At 39.6% G+C, this 21,281-nt stretch overlaps 3 protein-coding genes across 3 annotated transcripts; 1 reads left to right on the forward strand and 2 right to left on the reverse strand.

Annotated features, from left to right (window-relative positions):
* Window positions 1–8,949: 8,949 nt before the first annotated feature.
* Window positions 8,950–13,633, forward strand: LOC104783864 (uncharacterized). Its single transcript, XM_087509419.1, has 7 exons — window positions 8,950–9,156; window positions 9,499–9,852; window positions 9,931–10,605; window positions 10,762–10,990; window positions 11,582–12,516; window positions 12,729–12,782; window positions 12,908–13,633. The coding sequence occupies exons 1-7, from the start codon at window positions 8,950–8,952 to the stop codon at window positions 13,631–13,633; spliced, it is 3,180 nt and encodes a 1,059-aa protein (XP_087365545.1).
* Window positions 13,634–14,168: 535 nt separating this feature from the next.
* LOC147945938 (LRR receptor-like serine/threonine-protein kinase EFR) lies at window positions 14,169–15,132 on the reverse strand. The gene is made up of 2 exons (XM_087509420.1): window positions 14,651–15,132; window positions 14,169–14,370 (listed from the first exon to the last, which is right to left on the reverse strand). The coding sequence occupies exons 1-2, from the start codon at window positions 15,130–15,132 to the stop codon at window positions 14,169–14,171; spliced, it is 684 nt and encodes a 227-aa protein (XP_087365546.1).
* A 2,029-nt stretch (window positions 15,133–17,161) lies between these two features.
* Window positions 17,162–20,608, reverse strand: LOC104780521 (putative LRR receptor-like serine/threonine-protein kinase At3g47570). Its single transcript, XM_010505023.3, has 2 exons — window positions 17,828–20,608; window positions 17,162–17,734 (listed from the first exon to the last, which is right to left on the reverse strand). The coding sequence occupies exons 1-2, from the start codon at window positions 20,502–20,504 to the stop codon at window positions 17,373–17,375; spliced, it is 3,039 nt and encodes a 1,012-aa protein (XP_010503325.1). The 5' UTR covers window positions 20,505–20,608; the 3' UTR covers window positions 17,162–17,372.
* Window positions 20,609–21,281: the final 673 nt, after the last annotated feature.

The following is a 21,281-nucleotide window of genomic DNA, read 5'->3' on the forward strand; positions in this document are numbered from 1 at the left end:
TTTACAATCGGTGTTTTTTAGCATTTTCCTGTATTTTCTTAAAAACTTTGGACAGAGTTTCCATATAATCTTGATCTATTTAGAAAAATTCATTTAAAGAAAATTGAGAAAACTAACATTAGTTGGACAAAAAGTAAGTAACACTTGCAATTTGTTGAGAATCGTAGATCCCGATTCATCTCTGTAGTGAACCGCATACCGTGATTCTGCTAGTACTCCTCGTCTACTTCATAAATCAATAACATAACATAAAAATAATACAGAGATTTAACGAGTTCCCCTCTATGTGAGGGTACGTCTCGTGTAGAAACATTCTCCCACAAACATCCACTATCAATCACTCAAGGCTTACAATGTGTTTCATATACAAAGCTTAGATAGTAACTACAAAGAAACGTGAAGAAGAAAACACATATTATATGCTTTTCTTCTTCTCCTCTCTTTGTCTTTAGTTCAGCTCTCTCCTCCATGTATAACCCTGAAACACTTCCAAAACCCCAAAGAAGCAGCTCCACCTTCGTCTCTCGTAAGAGTGTCTTGATGACTCTCAGCCCTTCGACCCCAGCCAAGCTTCTGCTCCTTTATCATGGTTCCTATTCATGCGTAAGAGAGGATAGATGAATGGGTCTTGTAAGTAACTGCTTATTTTGTGCCTGAAAGTTGAATCAAATAGTCATATTATAGAGCTGGTCTCTTTGAAGAGTTTGCAGGACAAAAAGCGTTATGTGACGACGAAGATTTTAATTTTGGGAGATGCATACTCATTCAGCAAGATACTTGGGATTTTTATAGTTTTTAAAATTAAGGATGAACATTTGATTTACAACTTTTCTAGTTCTCTGGACAAAACTGAAAGATAGATATTTTATTAGATATAAGACAGTGAAATTTGTAGTAGCTTAATTGAGTCTTTCACACAACCATGAGACACAAGTACAATATTTCAAATACAAAGCATTCACTAGAAAACTCCAACGTTCACACAAGTAAATAGAGACATATCTCTATGACAAGTAGCGGACATGTATATTTGTGCGCGTACCTATATCTCTTCGCTTAATTGTATGTCCTTCGTACTACAACTCGTTTAAGTCTCCTTGTCGCCTGAAAGCTTTGCTATGATAGAGACCAGCTTAGTCACAGCCTCAACCATTGATATTCGGTTAACTAGTGATTCTTCTGAACACATGATTCCCACTTGAAAGACAAGGGTCACACATTCGACCAAATTGAGGTGTTGAGCATATGCACCACCGAGAATAGATTGGTCTATGATATCTAATGCTTGTTGTTTCAACAATGCGGATTTGGTAAAACTATGGAGAGTTAAACCATCCACGAATAACTTATTGGTGGGTCTTTTTCCTGTGAAAATTTCTAGAAGGAGGATACCAAAGCTGTATACGTCGCCCATTTTTGATGGATGACTTCCCATACCATATTCTACAAAGTTCAAAAATAACAAACAAAAGATGCAAGTAATATTAGGAAGATTGTCTTATCTCTTCTTAATATAATGGTTCTAAACTTTAATGTAAAATATGCATACCTGGTGCAACATATCCAATGATTCCACGAACACCTGCAGAGCTGAAATGAATATCGAATGTTTTCTGATCAAACTTCAGTAGGAGTTGTGCCAAACCAAAGTCGCTTACATGGGCAGCCAAATCTCCGTCTAGTAGAATATTGCTTGGCTTAATATCACAATGGGCTATAGGGTTGTGACAATAAGTATGAAGATAAACCAGAGCCGAAGCAACATCTCTTGCAACGTTGAGTCTTTCAGTGAGGGTCAAGATTCTCGATGGACTATTATCAGTTTCTTCCATTTCATCTCGGTGCAGCCACATATCCAAATTTCCATTAGGCATGAACTCATAAACTAGAGATCTAAAATCATTCCCTTCAAAATCAGCACTCGAACAGACTGTTACCAACTTCACAAGGTTGCAAGGTTGCAATGTCTTATACCTCTTAATGTTTTACATTCTGCCATGAAGCTCTTTACAACTCCATTTTTGGAGAGATTCAAAACTTTAATTGCAACAACCTTGTTATTGTACCCAACAAATCCTTTAAAAACATCCCCAAAGTTACCTGCCCCAATCAAATTGCTTGAAGAGAAGCCACCGGTTGTCTTGTAGATCTCATTGATAATAGGCTTTTCACCCATGGTATCAATTCTTTATGTAGTTGTAGTACAAAGGGTTATCAATCCAAATGGTTGTTATGCTAGCAGATAAGATATGATCAGAACAAACAAGTCAAGCCAAGCAATAGTTGGGGTTTGATCTAACAATCCTAAAATAATTAAAAGAAAATAAATAAACAAGAATCACACGACCTAAGTACTCGATGCGAGCATTCGAGTACGAGATCAGGTGGAGTGATCTGGTAAAGAAGAAGAGTAAGAACAACTCGAAGGTGTACACAAAGCTGGTGATCGAGTACCAGTTCGGTTATAGGGTCGAGTTATGAATAAAAACGTAAACAATCAAGATGCGAAAGCTCCTAAAAATGGGGTAATCGACTCCTAAGTGTTCCTGACTAGTATGCATGTCCTACATGCCTCAAGCAAATATTCCCTAGACAATGAATCTCTAAAATCTTGTTAAAACACTCTCATGATAGAAACAATCAACCTTGATCACTCTCCTACCCAACTCTCGTTGGAGAAACATGACCAAGCAGGCAATACAAACCGATTCATTATTGTCAATAAACTCCTTACACATCTAATCTCTTATGCTAAGTGAGTAAATCTCTAGCATTGATTGATTCAAGCATTTCAACAACATCTCTCGATGGCAAAACACCCTAGATCTACTCTCAACCTCTCGGTCTGAAAATAGCATTAAGAACACCAATCTAGAAAGGAATTTATATAACATAAATAATCAAGCTAAGGCATCCTAATCGATCAAGAACACATATTTGTCTATCCCATCCCTAGAAACTTTGTTTCACTACTCAGATCTCATTGTAGAAAACATAAAAACACATATAAACGAAAATTCCATTGTATTGAAAAATAGAAATAGAGTAGAAGAGTACAAAATCGAAATCTAGAAGAATAGCAAAAAGAAAATGAAAATAAATCCTAACAAAGTGGAAAAAGAGTTTGGATCGCTCAGTCTCTCTCCCAGAAGCTCTCGCTCTTTGTTCTAAGGGTCTGCAGCGTGCTTGGGCGAGAGAAAGAATAGGGGGTTTATATATGGAAACCCTTTAAACCTAGCTGCTCAGTCCTGCCCGAGGGTCTGCTCGAGGCGGCGCTCGAGGATGTGGTCGGGTTACTCCTCGGATAGGTCTTCGGGTTGTTCTTCCTGCCCTTGGATCCTCTTCGATCGGGTTGAGGTTCGGACTGTTCTTCCTGCTCCATAGCTCCTTCGGGTACATGCTCGAATTTGATCTTGTTTCTCTCCATTTTAGGCTCTAAAGCACCTGTTTTCATCCAAAATATGCAAATGCAAGAATGCAACACCCTAAATGGCCTAAATGTGGATTCCTACAGTTAATGACCTAAAAACGCTAAGGTTAGGGTATATATAATGCAAAACATGGACAAAAAAGGATGCCTAAAACATGTAAACCTAGCTTCCATCACTCCAACTGGTTGCTTTTGAGAGCAAACATACACCTCAAACTCGTAGTCCTCTGAGTTTTCTCCCTGTCCTTGCTCAGTCGGCTCTCTCTCTTCAGCTGCGGATTCTTCCTCAGGGTTGTACAGCTCTTCCAATGGTGGTGCAAAGTCTATGTTCTCTCCTAGCCGGATTTTGGTGCACACGACGTTGGGCAAAATCATTTGAGTAGCTCCGACTGCTGGATGAACGAACTTGAAGAGTGACATGTCATTTGGCTTCTCATAAGCCAAGAATCTCGTCAATGTGAGGTAGTCCATGTCAAGCCATCTCGGCTCATGCACCACTCCCTTTAGGGGCACATCGCAAGCGACCAAAATTGGTGTGACCAAACCTCCTATGGATATCTCTCCAGTTCCCTCTCGCATCTCGGTTTTCATTGCCCAGGATTTCAGATACATGAACTGATCGAGCAACACAAAGATCATGCTAGTGTCCGCAACATCTCCTAGCAGCGGTCTACCATCCCTAGCATTATCCAATATTCCACACAAGGCTATGTCTATCAGTTGGAGCTCATGATCATTCACATTTCCAGTCTCCTTCCTAGCGAATAAGGTGCAAGCTAGAGATTTGTGAAAGTACCTCAAAATAGGGTTCCTTATTTGAACGGATTTGGAGCTTGTAAACTTATAGGGAAGCTTATCTCCTATTGTCAGCCATAGGGATTTCATTTCTTCCTTGTTTACTTCCATGTTTTCTCCACTCCCAGCCTTGAATCCATACAGCTCCTCCATCTCCTTGTAGGTGAGTTAGTATTCCTTGTTGCGCACAAAGAAGATGATGAACCCGATCCCCCCACCGGGTAGTAGGGTCGGGTGGTCTTCAAAGTAGTGTAACTGCAGCGTGGAAAGGAAGTGAACCGTCTCTTCCTCATAAGCTTCGAGGTTGGTTTGCATCATCTGGCCCAGGTGGCACAAGTCGAAGAGAAACCCGATGTCTCTTGCGATTCCCAACTGCTTCATTGTTTCGCGGTGGGAGTAGCGGGTACCAACAAAGCTCATCTTGCGGAGGACCTTGAATAGCTTGGCCGGAGTCTCCACTTCTCTTTATTTCAGCCTCCTCGATGCTAAACATGTGTGTTCCCTCTGCTCCTCTTCATTATCACGGCTGTCATCCTCGGTACCTTGATCTTCTTCTTCCGCCGCTCTCTCTGCTATCTTCTCAGCTTTTTCAGAGGCTGGTCTCTTCCTCTTTGCAACCGCAGCTCTGCTTCTCAACCTGGAGGTTTGGATCTCCTCCGGTTCTCCTCCATCTGCATCTGAATCAACCTCCATTGGGTCGGTGATGGTTCTCTCGGACGTAGACAAGTCCCTACGTCGAGGAGATCGGCGGATTGCAACCGCTACTGGGCTAGGTGAGCGAACACGGTTATCTACCCGATCGGATGCTCGAGTGTCTCCTCGGGTAGATGATCGGGTTGAGCATCGGGTGGGGGATTGGAAACATCCACTCAGCAGTTGGGAATGCGAAACGTTTCCTCCCCTGAGAATCGCGAGCATCCGCACCATCACCTCCGGTTCCAGCAGCGACGGAGGTTGATCTTGTCCCCTTCTTTTGGTAAGTTTTCATCTTGGGAGCCATTGGTTAATCCTTGAAAAGAGAAGAAGCTAAACTCGAGATCAATAGGGTTAGTTTCTAAGAGATTAAAGACTCTCGATCCTTTGAGAGAAAAGTAGAAAGTTGGAAGGCAAAAAGTTTTTAGGGTTGAGAGACTTATCGATTTTGTGATGCTGATGGAGAGGGGTCCTAGTCCCCTTAAATAGAAGAGATAGCTTCTAGGGTTTCATCGAGAGTGGGTGAGGGTTTTGTGGAATTCGGACTCCACTCGCCACCCGAGTAGGGACACGATCAGGCGCGTTGGGTACGGATTCGGGTAGAGCCTCAGGTTCCCCAAAATTTCCTTTGTCTTCCTTTTTTTATTCTTTTTTTTCTTTTTTTTTATATATATATATATATATGTATATATAAATATGTAAAAATCGAAAATAAGACAAAATAATTAAATAAAATTAAAATAAAATAAAAGGATACCTTTGGGACTTCCTCCCAAGTGAGCTTGTTTTAAGTCACTAAGCTTGACTCTTCATGCTCTTTAAGCATGGGTTTTAGAAGGGAGAGGTTTTGGATTCCTCTCCACTATAGCAGGCTGGTTTAATGGATTTTCCAGTTCTTGTCTAGGTTCCACAACAAATGTAGTATGGACTTCTTTGTGATGCTTGACTCTTCTTTGTTTTGTCTGGGTGAAAAAAGCTTGACCATTAATGGTTGGCTTCTTAATTCCCTTCTTGATGCCAAATTCTATTTTGAAGTTCTCTCCATGCTCAATTATGATCTTCCCTTGCTTCACATCAATCACTGCTCCTACTGTTGCTAAGAATGGTCTTCCTAGGATCAGTGGATCGTCTGGTTCCTTATCCATATCAAGGATCATGAAATCAGTAGGAACTTCCACTCTTCCAATCCTGAGAGGCAAGTTTTCCAGGCCACCAATGGGGTGTCTATTTGTTCTATCAGCTAGAACCAAATACAGACTACTCGGTTTAAAACTGCTAAAACCCATCTTGTTAGCAACTGAAAGTGGCATGATGCTGACTGAAGCGCCCAAATTGCACAAATAGTTGTTGAAAATCCTAAGGCCTATTAAACATGGCAAGGTGAAAGAGCCGGGATCCTCCAAGTTTTCCTCAATTTGCAGTTCAGGATCTAAACACACTCCACTCCTCAGAATTGCATTCCCAATCTCCTTGAAAGCTTCCTTTAACTCAATCTCCAGCAGAGCTGTCTCCTTGATGATTTCCTCTCGAAGTTCGTGTGGTGGCAAGAACTTAGGAGGCGAGGCTTTTCGTTTGGACATAAGCTCTAATGGCGCCTCTAACTGGATGTCAAGAGCAGCTTTAAACCTTTCCTCTAATTCTCCTTCCTCAGCTTGAGGCAGTTGAGGTTGATCTGTCATTTGAACGTCTACCTGATGGATCATCCGATCACAATCATCGGGTATGTCATCGTGTTCAGCCTCGGGTGGTGCATCGGTTTGCGATTCTCGAACCAGTGCTCGATCATCAGCTCGATCAGTCTCCTCGTGTGAAGGATCGGGTTCATACTCGGATATGTAGTACTGACACTCATTCATCCCATAGTGATCCATATCCTCCCCATCTTGAACATCGCTGTCCTCAGTGAGGTAGTCCTCAAAATCATCATCAAGAAAGATGGCTTGGGCAGTGGCATAGTTTTTTGGGTTTTGAACAGCTTTACCTGGAAGCTGGTTGATTTTTGGAGGTGGTTGTGTGATGTGTTGGCCTTCAAGGTATCAAAGCTTAGTTTTGAGAGAGTCATACTTGTCATTCAGGTCATTATTGTGACAACCCGTCCTGCGGATCCCACTAGCCACCGGTTGTCTTGTAGATCTCATTGATAATAGGCTTTTCACCCAGGGTATCAATTCCCTATGCAGTTGTAGTACAAAGGGTTATCAATCCAAATGGTTGTTATGCTAGCAGATAAGATATGATCAGAACAAACAAGTCAAGCCAAGCAATAGTTGGGGTTTGATCTAACAATCCTAAAATAATTAAAAGAAAATAAATAAACAAGAATCACACGACCTAAGTACTCGATGCGAGCATTCGAGTACGAGATCAGGTGGAGTGATCTGGTAAAGAAGAAGAGTAAGAACAACTCGAAGGTGTACACAAAGCTGGTGATCGAGTACCAGTTCGGTTATAGGGTCGAGTTATGAATAAAAACGTAAACAATCAAGATGCGAAAGCTCCTAAGGATGGGGTAATCAACTCCTAAGTGTTCCTGACCAGTATGGATTTCCTACATGCCTCAAGCAAATATTCCCTAGACAATGAATCTCTAAAATCTTGTTAAAACACTCTCGTGATAGAAACAATCAACCTTGATCACTCCCCTACCCAACTCTCGTTGGAGAAACATGGCCAAGCATGCAATACAAACCGATTCATTATTGTCAATAAACTCCTTACACATCTAATCTCTTAGGCTAAGTGAGTAAATCTCTAGCATTGATTGATTCAAGCATTTCAACAACATTTCTCAATGGCAAAACACCCTAGATCTACTCTCAACCTCTCGGTCTGAATATAACATTAAGAACACAAATCTAGAAAGGAATTTATATAACATAAACAATCAAGCTAAGACATCCTAACTGATCAAGAACACATATTTGTCTATCCCATCCCTTGAAACTTTGTTTCACTACTCAGATCTCATTGAAGAAAACATAAAAACTTATATTAACGAAAATCGCATTGTATTGAAAATAGAAATAGAGTAGAAGAGTACAAAATCGAAATCTAGAAGAATAGCAAAAAGAAAATGAAAATAAATCCTAACAAAGTGGAAAAGAGTTTGGATCGCTCAGTCTCTCTCCCAGAAGCTCTCGCTCTCTGTTCTGAGTGTCTGCGGCGTGCTAGGGCGAGAGGAAGAAGAGGGGGGGTTTATATATGGAAACCCTTTAACCCTAGCTGCCCAGTCCTGCCCGAGGGTCTGCTCGAGGGGGTGCTCGAGGATGTGGTTGGGTTAGTCCTTGGATAGGTCTTCAGGTTGTTCTTCCTGCCCTTGGATCCTCTTCGATCGGGTTGAGGTTCAGACTGTTCTTCCTACTCCATAGCTCCTTCGGGTACATGCTCGGATTTTACCTTGTTTCTCCCCATTTTAGGCTCTAAAGCACATGCTTTCATCCAAAATGTGCAAATGCAAGAATGCAACACCCTAAATGGCCTAAATATGGATTCTTACAGTTAATGACCTAAAAACGCTAAGGTTAGGATATATATAATGCAAAATATGGACAAAAAAGATGCCTAAAACATGTAAATTAGAGAGTTATCACTCATCATAACTTATCATTTCATATAATGGGGAAAGAGACAGATCACTCTCATTATTGTTAGCCCCGACACTCTTCTTTCTCTTTTTGTATTTGCATTGATAAACCACAAACAAACATAACAACAAAAGTGTTGCCACACCTGCACTTACACAAATGGCAATTATCTTTCCGACTGATAAAAGTCTCCCTTGTGATTCTACAGAGCATGGTTTAAGTTGTAATGATGGGATGCCTCCACAAAGATTTATATTTCCAAAGTCAGAAACTACACTAGCATTATGAAATATCCCCTTTGTTGGCACAACTCCTTCAAAGTTGTTCATAGAGAGATTCAGATTCTGCAGCTGGGAAAAGTTTCTCATATAATCAGGAATCGGGCCAGAGAGATTGTTGTTAGACAGATCTAAGAGTCTGAAGCCAGTTAACCCTTTTATATCTGGGATGGGACCAACAAATGAATTCCCTTGTAACAAAAGATATTCTAGTGAGAGACAATTCGCCAAGGTCCACGGAATCTGTCCTGATAATTTATTGTATGAAACATCTAGACCAAGCAAAAACTTAAGATTACCAACATCTCCTATCAAAGAACCAACCAACGAGTTAAAAGATGTGAACATGAACACACTAAGAACGTGTTCTCCTTGTGTTAGAAGAACATGTTCTTCTTATGATATAAGAACATGTTCTTCTTAGGATATAAGAACCCGTTCTTCCTACGATTATAAATGTACATTCTAGTAGTTTCCTTATATAAACTCCATTGTATCCCTATAAATAGTTTGTAATTAGGTCATTATTATTCAAGGAATGAGAATCTCTCCTTCTCCTCTATTCTAACCTAGCCGCTCTCTCTTTCTCTCTTTCATTCTCTCTTGATCATTCTATCTGATTCTCTATTCTTCTCATACTCTTTCGTAATTCTTACATGGTATCTGAGCAGTAACGCTCCTATTGTGTTTATTCTCAAATTTTCATCTTCCGCACCAGAATCTGATCATAGATCTCAGCAAAACCCTAATCATCCCTGTTACACTAAAAGGTAGAAACTACTTGCTATGGGCAAGAACCACAAAGACAGCACTGTGCGGTCGCGAGCTCTTGAAGCACATTGAGAGCAATGAAGTTGTGAAGGAGACGACGACCAAACAAGAAGGAAAGGAGATCGCTGTGTGTGACAACGACAAGTGGTTCCAAGAGAACCAAAGTGTTTTAGCCTTCATCCAAAATTCCTTGGATGCTCCGATTCTTGAGTCTTACTCATATTGTGAGACAGCTAAGGATCTTTGGGATACCCTACATAATGTGTTTGGTAATGTCTCCAATCTGAGTCGTGTGTTTGAGGTAAAGAGAGCAATTAACAATCTCAACCAGGAAGACATGGAGTTTACTAAACATTTTGGGAAGTTCAGATCTCTTTAGGCAGAGTTGGAAATGTTAAGGCGTAACTCGGAGGATCCAGTGGTTCTAAATGAACGCCGTGAACAAGACAAGGTGTTTGGCTTGCTCTTGACATTGAATTCGTCATATAATGATCTCATCAAACATATTCTTCGTTCGGACAAGCTCCCAAGTCTTGATGATGTGTGCAATCAAATTCAAAAGGAGCATGGTTCCATTGGTTTGTTTGGAGCAAAAGGTGATCTTATCACAGCCAACAAAGGAGAGGTAGCTGTTGCAAACAAGGGCTACTATAGAAATGATGGAAAGAACCGGTTCATATGTGATCATTGCAAGAAGCCTGGACATCTTAAGGAGAAATGTTGGGCTCTTCATCCACATCTTCGCCCGAGAGGAACTAATCCAAGAGCAAATCAAGCGAGTGGATATGGTGAAACACAAGCTCTGATGGTTCCTCAAATCACTGAAGGAAACAGATCAGCATTAGAAGCCTCCTCGGAGTTGGTGAGAAAATCTGATCTCGATGCACTCATCAAGGCTCTAAAAGAGTTTTCTGGTCATGCCTATCTTACTCTCAATGCTATGAAACCTCTTATTGTTGATTCTAGAGCCTCTCACCATATGATTAATGATTCTAAGCTAATTAGAGATATAAAACCGGCTTTAGGAAATGTGATCATAGCCAATGGAGATAAAGTACCTATTGAAGGAATAGGAAACTTAAACTTGTTTGAGAAAACATCTAAAGCTTTTTATATGCCTAGCTTCACCTCTAATTTGTTATCAGTTAAAAGGGCGACTAATGATCTTAATTGTTATGCAATATTTGGCCCTAATGATGTTTATTTTCAGGATATTAAAACAAGTAGAGTGCTTGGAAAAGGAACCACTAAAGATGATCTTTATGTGCTTGAGGATTCAAACCTATCTACTTCCCTTTCGTCGTGTTTTAAATCAATAATTGATAAGGCTAATAGTTCAGTGTGGCATGCTAGACTTGGTCATCCCCATTTTCGTGCTTTGGAACTTTTGTTGCCTAGTATTTCGTTTAAGAATAATGATTTTGAATCTTGCATCCTTGGTAAACATTGCAAAACTGTTTTTCCTAAGTCCTTAACTATATATGAGCATTGTTTTGACTTAATTCATTATGATGTTTGGACTTCACCTTGCTTATCTCGTGAAAATCAGAAATATTTTGTTACTTTTATTGATGAAAAATGAAAATATACTTGGCTAACCTTGCTTCCTTCTAAGGATAGAGTTCTTGATGCTTTTACAAACTTTCAAAACTATGTGACTAACCATTATAATGCCAAGATTAAAATTTTGAGATCAGATAATGGTGGGGAGTATACAAGTCATGCGTTCAAACAACATTTGGCCAAACATGGGATTGTTCACCAAACAAGTTGTCCTTATACACCCCAACAAAATGGCGTAGCTGAAAGGAAGAATAGACATCTTATGGAGGTTGCTCGATCTATGATGTTCCACACAAATATACCAAAGAAGTTCTGGGGAGATGTTGTTGTAACAGCATGCTACTTGATCAATCGAACTCCAACAAAAATACTGAGTGATATCTCTCCATTTGAAGTACTTAACAAAATTAAACCGTCTATCAATCACTTACGTGTATTTGGATGTGTGTGTTATGTCTTAAAACCAGGTGAGCAGCGTGACAAGCTTGACGCTAAGAGTGTCAAGAGCATGTTTATTGGCTACTCGACTACTCAAAAGGGATATAAGTGTTATGAACCTGAAGCTAGGAGGGTTCTGGTCTCAAGGGATGTCAAGTTCTTAGAATCTAAGGGATTCTATAATACAAGTAATTGGGAGGACTTGAAAGATCTTCCCTACTCTTCATCATATAGAGCAGAAAATCTCCGCATTCTTCTTGAAAGGCTTGGAGTTGCGAATAATCAACATCAACCTTGTTCTTCTCTGGATGAAACAGATAGTCCTCATAGTCAAGAAGCAGATGATTATGATAAAGCTGAATATGAACTGAACAATCTAGGTGAAGAACGTGTATCCGAGGAGGATGATCTTGCTTCCGGGGGAGAAGAACCTAAATTAGAGGAAGAAGATCATGTGGAAGAACATCCGACTCAGGTTGAGGCTACAGAGCTTGAGGCTACAGAGGATGATGCCATTGAAGTTATTCCCCTCCGACGAAGTGAACGACTCAAGTATGCTCCTAAGAACTGGAAAAATCCTCGCATCTTCTACAATAGTCAGACGGTTGCTCACCCTATACAAGCTGTATGCACTTTGGCACATTTTCCTGTTGAGCATCAAGTGTTTCTCACTCAAATTGATCAGAATTGGATTCCACAAAGTTATGAGGAAGCTAAAGAACATAAAGTTTGGCGTGATGCGGTCGGAGATGAGACTAATGCAATGTTGAAGAATCACACATGGGACGAAGCTGATCTACCAAAAGGGAAGAAAGCTGTGACATCTCGATGGATATTCACTATAAAGTATAAGAGTAATGGGGAGATAGAACGATATAAAGCCAGACTTGTAGCAAGAGGGTTCACTCAAACTTATGGAGAAGACTATTGTGACACATTCGCTCCAGTGGCCAAGCTTCACATGGTAAGAGTAATGCTCTCATTAGATACTAATCTATCTTGGGAATTGTGGTAGATGGATGTGAAGAACGCATTCTTACAAGGAGAAATGGAAGAAGAAGTCTATATGAGACCACCACCATGACTTGAAGACACTATTGGTCTTGGCAATATATGGGCTGAAACAATCACCAAGAGCTTGGTATCATAAACTCAGTTCAACATTGATGGAAAAAGGATTTAGAAGATCAGAAGCGGATCACACTCTTTTCACTTATCCAAGCCAAAGAGGTATTATAGTCATTCTTATATATGTTGATGATATTATCATCTCCAGGAATGACAAGGTAGGTATTCAAGATACCAAACTCTATCTCAAATCAGTTTTTGATATCAAAGATCTTGGAGAACTAAAGTACTTTCTTGGGATAGAAGTTTGTCGTTCTGAAGAAGGACTCTTCTTGTCGCAAAGAAAGTACACACTTGATCTTTTGAATGAGGCAGGTAAACTTGGATCAAAACCAGTTGAAACTCCACTTGAAGAAGACTACAAGGCTGGTCATAAGGGGGAGCTGAATGATGCTTCTTTCGAAGATGTAAAACAGTATCGACGGTTGGTAGGTAAGCTTATTTATCTCACCATTTCTCGACCTGATATATGCTTTGCTGTGAACCAGGTGAGTCAACATATGCAGAAGCCAACATTACATCATTGGAAAATGGTGAGCCGAATACTCAAGTATCTCAAAGGATCACCAGGACAAGGCATATGGATGGGATGTAATGGAAATGCAGAGCTGGTAGGATACTGTGATGCAGATTATGCTGGGGATCATGAAGATAGACGCTCAACATCTGGTTATTGCACGTTTGTTGGAGGAAATCTTGTCACTTGGAAGAGTAAGAAACAAAAGGTGGTATCTCTCTCAAGTGCAGAGTCTGAATACAGGGCAATGAGGAAGCTCACAACCAAACTCATGTGGCTCAAAGCTCTCTTGAAGGATCTAGGCATCGAGACTCCAAAGCCGATCACAATGCATTGTGACAATGAAGTCGCTATTCACATTGCATCAAACTCAGTATTTCATGAAAGGAAGAAACACATAGAAGTGGACTGCCACAAAGTCAGAGAACAAGTTTAGTTAGGAGTTATCTTGCCATGTCACACCAAGAGTTCTGAACAACTGGCAGACATCTTCACCAAAGCAGCGAGTCCAAGGTTTGCGAGTATATACACTCCAAACTTGGACTTATGGACCTAACCAGGCCACCGATGAAGACCCTAAGCTATTGACTCCATACTCTTTTTCCCTTAGTATGTTTTTGTCCCAAATGGGTTTTCCATACTAAGGTTTTTAATGAGGTGGGTGTTCATAGTTTCAAGCTTAACCTCTGTTCCAAAATGGTTAAGCTTGAGGGGGAGTGTGAACATGAACACACTAAGAACGCGTTCTCCTTGTGTTAGAAGAACGTGTCCTCCTTATGATATAAGAACGTGTTCTTCTTAGGATATAAGAACCCGTTCTTCTAACGATTATAAATGTACATTCTAGTAGTTTCCTTATATAGACTCCATTGTATCCCAATACATAGTTTGTAACTAGGTCATTATTATTCAAGGAATGAGAATCTCTCCTTCTCCTCTATTCTAACCTAGCCGCTCTCTCTTTCTCTCTTTCATTCTCTCTTGATCATTCTATCTGATTCTCTATTCTTCTCATACTCTTTCGTAATTCTTACAAAAGAGACATTTAAGATGACAAGAGATGGAAGTTTCATAACCTCATGGGGTATGCTGCCATTCAACTTATTAGTACCGAGGTTCAGATCTAGAAGGTAACTGCAACTTCCTAGACTTGAAGGGATGCTACCTTCGAAACTGTTGTTATACAAATACAAGTATGTTAGCCAAGTGATATTTCCCACAGAAGATGGTATCCCTCCGGACAGTACATTTGAATAAAGTGTGACTTTCCTCAATTTAGACAGTTCTCCAACAGAAGAAGGAAGTTTGCCAGTTTGCCAGTCATAAAGTTTTCACTCAAGTCCAATGTTTGGAGACTTATGAGATTCCCTATGCCATGCAGAATACTTCCCGAGATGAGATTTCCACCAAGGGAGAGCTCAGTTAATTGGTTGGAGAGATTGGCTATGGAGACAGGCAACTAACCGGAAGGTTGTTGAAACGAACATTTAAGTACTGCAACTGAGTGCAGTTAGCTAGAGCACCAAGAAAATCAAGATCACCAAAAGAGTTGTTTCCTAGAGAGTTAAAGTGAAGGCCTAGGCTTAATAAGTTATGAACCTTCCCAAAACTCAATGGTATATCTCCTAGAAAATGGTTATGCGGAATATCTAGATCACGGAGAGTTGAAATATTGGAAAGTGTGTATGGTAGTGGAATGGTACCCGTGAAGTTATTTTTCCCCATATATAGTATTTGAAGGTTAGGTAAAAGAGTGCCAATATCAGGTCTAATGGTGCCTGAGAAACTGTTGCTAGTTATGGACAAGAGCATTAGAGTGGACAAGTTGTAAATAGGAGGAGGGAAAAACACCATCTGTTTCAGTCCGGCTATACTCTCAGGGATCTCTCCTTCTATATGGTTATATATAAAATCAACCATCTGGAGTGATGTCATGTTTCCCAATGAGGCAGGGAAATTTCCAGTTAGGTTGTTTTTACCAAGAGATAGAATGACAAGAAACCGAACTCAGAAGGGACACTTTGTTCAAGATGATTTGACGATAAATCAAGCGTTGAAAGGCTAGAGCAGTTACACAAAAAAACTGGGATCGCTCCACCAAGAAAATTATTGCTCATATTCAAATATTGTAGCCGGAACAAGTTTCCAACTTCCAAAGGGATCACACCACGAAGGGAGGGACTACACCGGTTAGTTTCAGTCCTCCAAGGTCCACAACAGTTACTCTTCTGTGTGTGCGGCCACACTTAACTCCAGTCCACCTACAGATAGGTAGGGAGACATTCCACGAGTCTAAGACGATTCTACTTGTCTCAGAAACATGAGACTTAAAATTGAGCAATGCTTGTCTATCAGTCTCCTCCGTCAATCTCTGTGTTTGAGCACAGACCACGGCTGAATTTTCAAGTGGTACAGTGAATAGGAAAGCAGATAGAAGAATCAACCTCATAGCCATAAAGTAAAAGCTCATGGGGAATAAAAGCTTAATTTTCAAAAACAATATCTCTTTTTTTCCAACCAAGCAAAATAAGTTTTTTTTTTTCACTTCCTATGCAATAATGAGGTTCGCATATAAGCTTACAGAAACTCAAATAGAGCCATGACTTGTCTCAGCTGTTAATCGATTTACTGCTTTATTTCGTCCAAGTCAACTGTCAGGCGCTTATCACATCTACAATTTACAAAGAAAACCTAATTATTTAACACTAATAACAACGACCACTCTTTAAAAAATTTAGTCAAGAGATGTTTTTCAAGTTCTTAACACTGACCATCATGACGACATCGACGATTTCAACATATACCAAATTACTTCTATATAGTTTATGTCAACGTCAATTCATAATTTAGCGTAATTACAAAACAACTAGAAATGGAGTTTGTCAAACTTAGATGGAAAAAAACTTAAAATATCACTATATATCCTAATATAGTTCTTTGTTTGTAGAACAAGTCAATAAGATTTAAAGAAAAAAAATTGAAGTTTACCTCTCTGATTTGTAAGTATAGGAGCAGCAAGCATTGCATTAATCCATATTCCATACTATGAGGGCCAGAATACCTCATTCATGTTGAACGCCTGAGTGTGTTGCAAAGGTCAATACAACCACGAACAACTAACAAAAGTATACAAGCGATAGGAAAACTATGTAACCAAACCAAAAAGGTATGTTGTAACACTTTCTTTCATTATAAATGGTAAAATGAACACGTCTCATAAATCAGGACAAACAGACAATGATAGTCAAGGGATGAAGCAGCTATAACGCCCCCAAGGGATATAATCTCCTGGAAAGAACAACCAGAGAAACAAAGTTTATTACCAAATAATTGGCTCATATATACATATCAGGTGATTGTGCGATTACTTACTTTTTCATCATGGGAAAATTTGCAAGAATCACCACGAGTACACTCTCCCCTCTAAAAAGCTCTGCATACACGGCGAGCCTCTCTGTTCTGCCGTTGCGTCTTTTCATTTATTTTGTAGAATAGTGAATATTACGGACTAAAATCAAAAGCAAAATGCATGTACCTTGTGGTGGTAATGCAGCTCAAAGAAAACAGGTGAGTAAATATATTTGGCTCAAAATCACATTAAAAACTTCCAGACCGATCCAAAATGGCATGAGGACTCTTTCCGTGTAAGTCACGTCGTTAACCTGTCTAAAAACATACATATAATCACTAGTTTTTATGAATTTTCTGTAGACACCATATCATTTTAGTGAAAGCAAAACACTAATTAAGAACCAAGGACTGACTCTAATCGCTTCTTTGAGATACGATGCATAGAAATATATAACTAATAGAAAAAAAACTATTTTACAGCAAATTAAAAAAGACGAACAGACCCTGAACGCTAGGCAAAAACGCACGCCTCTGTTTTGATATATTATTAAGTGGACTGAAGAAGAGAACACTGAAATTTCAAACAAAGCTGGGAAAGAAAAAACATTCAATATTTATTCGAAAACTGAACATTTATTGCAAATAGCACAACATTCATATTTTGTCTGCACAAAAAAAACAAGGATTCATTATTGCAAGCCTTCTAAAGTATGTGTAATAGAGAGAAACAGAAATCATAGATTATGATAGAAAATATTACATAGGCTTTTTAGTATAAGCCTTTTTATTGGGTTACAAAGGCTGTAGAGGAAACCATAATCACTTCAACGTCTGGCTGTTCTTCTGGTTTTAAAGAACCTCTCTCTGATTGAGATTAACTCTTTTGCAGCTTCACTCGTTGCCAACCGGTTGATCGGGGATTCTCCACAGCACCTAAGTCCCAATTCAAAAACCAATTTCAAGCACTCAGCAACAGGGAAACCGATTCTGAGACCGCTGTGAAGAATCGATACGTCGACAATGTCCAAGACTTGCTCTGGCAACGCCGATTTGGTGTAGTTGTGCATGGTGAAGTTTCCTCCAAATAACTCATTGGTTGGTCGTTTTCCAGTGAAAATTTCCAAAAGGAGAACCCCAAAGCTATACACATCACCGTGTATTGATGGTTGTCCTCCCATTCCATATTCTACACCATAGTTAAAAGACAACAAGATTGTAACGAAATAAATTACATAAACTTTCTCTTCATCTAGACATTCCATATGTGTAATAGTTTTACCTGGTGCGGCATAGCCAATAGTTCCTCTAACACCAGCTGAGCTTAGTTGATTCATGAAGGACTCCTGGTCTAACTTGAGGAGAAGACGAGCGAGACCAAAGTCGCTAACATGGGCTGTCAGATCATCATCTAAAAGGACGTTTCCTGGCTTAAGATCGCAATGAGCTATAGGTTCATGGCAATGAAAATGAAGATAGTCCAACACAGTAGCCACGTCTATAGAAATATTGAGCCTTTCAAGAAGTGTCAAGGTTCTTGAAGGCCTACGAATTTCTTCCACTTCCTCTGGATGCAGCCACATATCCAAACTTCCATTTGGCATGAACTCATATATGAGAGCTCTGAATTCATTTCCTTGGAAATCAATACTGGCGCAAGCTGTCAATAGTTTCACAAGATTACGATGCCTTATGTCTTTCAAGGATTCGCATTCTGCCATAAAGCTCTTCATCGCTCCACGTCTCTTCAGGTTTAAAACCTTCACTGCAACAATCTTGTTCTCCGCCGGCAGCAATGCCTTAAACACAGTGCCAAAACTGCCTGACCCAACCATATTGCTCAAAGAGAAGCCATCTGTCGCATTTCGTAGGTCTCCGTAACTTAACTTCTCATGGAAAATCTCCGATGTGGTAGGAGCTGAATTATTGGTCTTCTTAATCTTTCTTTTTCTGAACCAACGTAGAAAAACAATGAACACTAGCAAAAGAAAAGTTATGCCTACGCTGACCCCAATCGCAACTTTCCTCAAAAGCACAGGAGATGGATGCTTCGTCTCTATTGGTGGTGCTTGCACAATGCATGGTTTTAGTTTCAGTTCCTTGATGCCTCCACAAAGATTTTTGTTCCCAAATACCAAAACTATGGTAGAGTTCTGAAATCTTCCTTTTGTTGGCACCCTTCCCTCAAAATTATTCATGGATAGATTGAGATATTCCAACTTTAAAAAACTTTCAAAATATCCAGGTATGCCACCAGAGAGATAATTATTCGACAAATCAATTTTTTTAACACCCACCAACCTTTTTATATTTGGTATTTTTCCATCAAAAGAATTCCCTTGCAGATATATTTCTTCCAATGAGAGACAGTTTTCCAAAGTCTGTGAGAGCTCCCCTGCTAATTTATTGTTGGAAACAGATAGTCGAACGAGATTTTGTAGTTGTCCAACATCTTTTGGTAGAGTGCCTGTGATAGAATTACTTGGCATGCTAAAGGTAAGAAGCTGTGAAAGCTGCATAACTTCCGCAGGTATGGACCCATTCAACTTGTTATACCCAATCTCCAAGTATAACAAGTCACTGCAGTTACCAAGACTTGGAGGAATGGTTCCTTCAAAACTATTGTTGTACAAATAGAGTTTTTCTAACCGAGTGAGGTTGCCGATAGTAGATGGTATTACTCCTGACATTTTGTTTGAACTGAGATCTAAAACCCCAAGTCCAAAAAGATTACCAAGAGATGTTGGGAGTGATCCAGACAACATATTGTCACTTAACTGAAGCGTTTGGAGACCCATGAGATTTCCAATATCGTGAGGCACTCTTCCAAAGATGTGATTTTTTTCAAGGCTTAAACCGGTGAGTTCCTTGGACAGATTGGCAATGAAAATAGGCAACTCACCCCCAAGCCTATTCCCACCAATCCCTAATTTCTCTAGTTGGGTGCAATTTGTTAAAGAACTGATGAATTCAAGATCTCCAGAAGAGTAACTTCCTAGAGAATTGCCATGGAGAATTAACCATTGCAAAATTGGTACATTTCTGAAGGTAGGAATACTTCCTCTGAGATTGTTGTCATCCAATGCCACTTTTCGAAGAGTCGAGATATTGGAAAATGTTGTCGGAATGGAACCTGTGAGATAATTTCTTCCCATATTTAACTCTTGAAGATTTGGTAGCAGAATACCAAAATCAGGTCTCAGGGGACCCGAGAATTGATTTGAAGCCATATATAATTTCCAAAGTGAGGACATATTATAGATTGCGGAGGGAATACCACCTGAGAATTTGTTGTTTGATAATTCAAGTATCATCATTTGACTCAGCCTAGCTATATCAGCTGGAATTTCTCCTTCCATATTGTTTCCTCCGAAGCTAGCTCGCCTGAGTGATGTCAAGTTTCCTAGAGATGCCGGAAGCTTCCCTTTCAGATTGTTATCACGGAAATTTAAACTAACAAGGTTCGTCAATGACCCTAGTTCTGAAGGAACACCTCGTCCAAGAGGATTCGAAAATAAATCAAGTTCCAACAATCTAGAGCAGTTGGACAAACTGGCTGGAATCCCTCCTCCCAGATAATTAACGCCCATATATAAGTATTCAAGTCTAAACAAGTTTCCCACCTCTTGAGGTATGTTTCCACCAAAAGCATTATCAGAGAGATTAAGATATATGAGGAAGGAAAGATTACCAATAGATGACGATATCTCTCCGCCTAATTGCAATCCTCCGAGCTCCAAACGAGTAACTCTCTTGTGTTTGCGGCCACATGTAACCCCCTTCCAGTTGCAGAGTGGGAATGAGTTATTCCACGAGGACAAGACAACTCTTTTGTCTTCAGAAATTTGAGACTTGAACGCGAGCAACACTTGCTTATCACTTTCATTGGTAAAACCATGTGCTTCAAGTAACATGAGAGCATTGAAAGCAAGTAAAAGAAATACTCTCATTCTTCCCATTTTTTTTTCTTTTGTTGGTTTAAGAGCTTGTGGTGCTTCTCATGTTTTGTAGGAAAGTGTATATATAAGAGATGAATCAACTGCAAAATGCCTTAACTTGTGGTGAAAATTAAACTTAAAGCAAGAAACAGCGATATGAAATATGCTCACAACCAAAGAGAATTGTCCAAAATGGCATAGATTCTTGCCGTCTAGACTCATATGCCGTGTAAGTCAAGTAGTCAACTGCATGTCTAGAAAGACAAAAATACATTTCACGAGTCTTTAAACTTTTTTTAGACGTCATGTGGTTAATGTGTTAACCATCAACGACAAAAAAAACCACTTTTAATTTACATCCGACTGGGACTTTTCGTTTATTTACCCCAGGAAAATGCTTATCATTTGTTAAAGCTGTTAACACAAGATTCATATAAAGAATCAGAATCAAGAAATTTGTTTATTAAACAAGACAACAATATTATAAAATTATAAGCAAATTAAAATCTTTGGCCTCGCAGTTATAAGGAATATCACTACATAAATTAGTAATTTACACACAATTCTTATATTCAAAATCTTCATAGACTAGGTAAAAAGTTAATGTAGCAATGCTTCTGACCAAGAATGCCTTGACCGCATAGCTAGAAAAAAATATTTGTGAGCTAGCTAGGTCCCGTACGTCAAAGATCCTAATAGCAGGGAACAAAGAATTAAAAGAAGCAAAACAGTAACACAGAAGATGAAGAAGAGAACCCATGACTGACTGTAATCGCTTCTCAGAACTACAATGTAAAG

This window comes from Camelina sativa, chromosome 4 (assembly GCF_030686135.1).
Source record: "Camelina sativa cultivar CO46 ecotype springtype chromosome 4, ASM3068613v1".
NCBI lineage: Eukaryota > Viridiplantae > Streptophyta > Magnoliopsida > Brassicales > Brassicaceae > Camelina > Camelina sativa.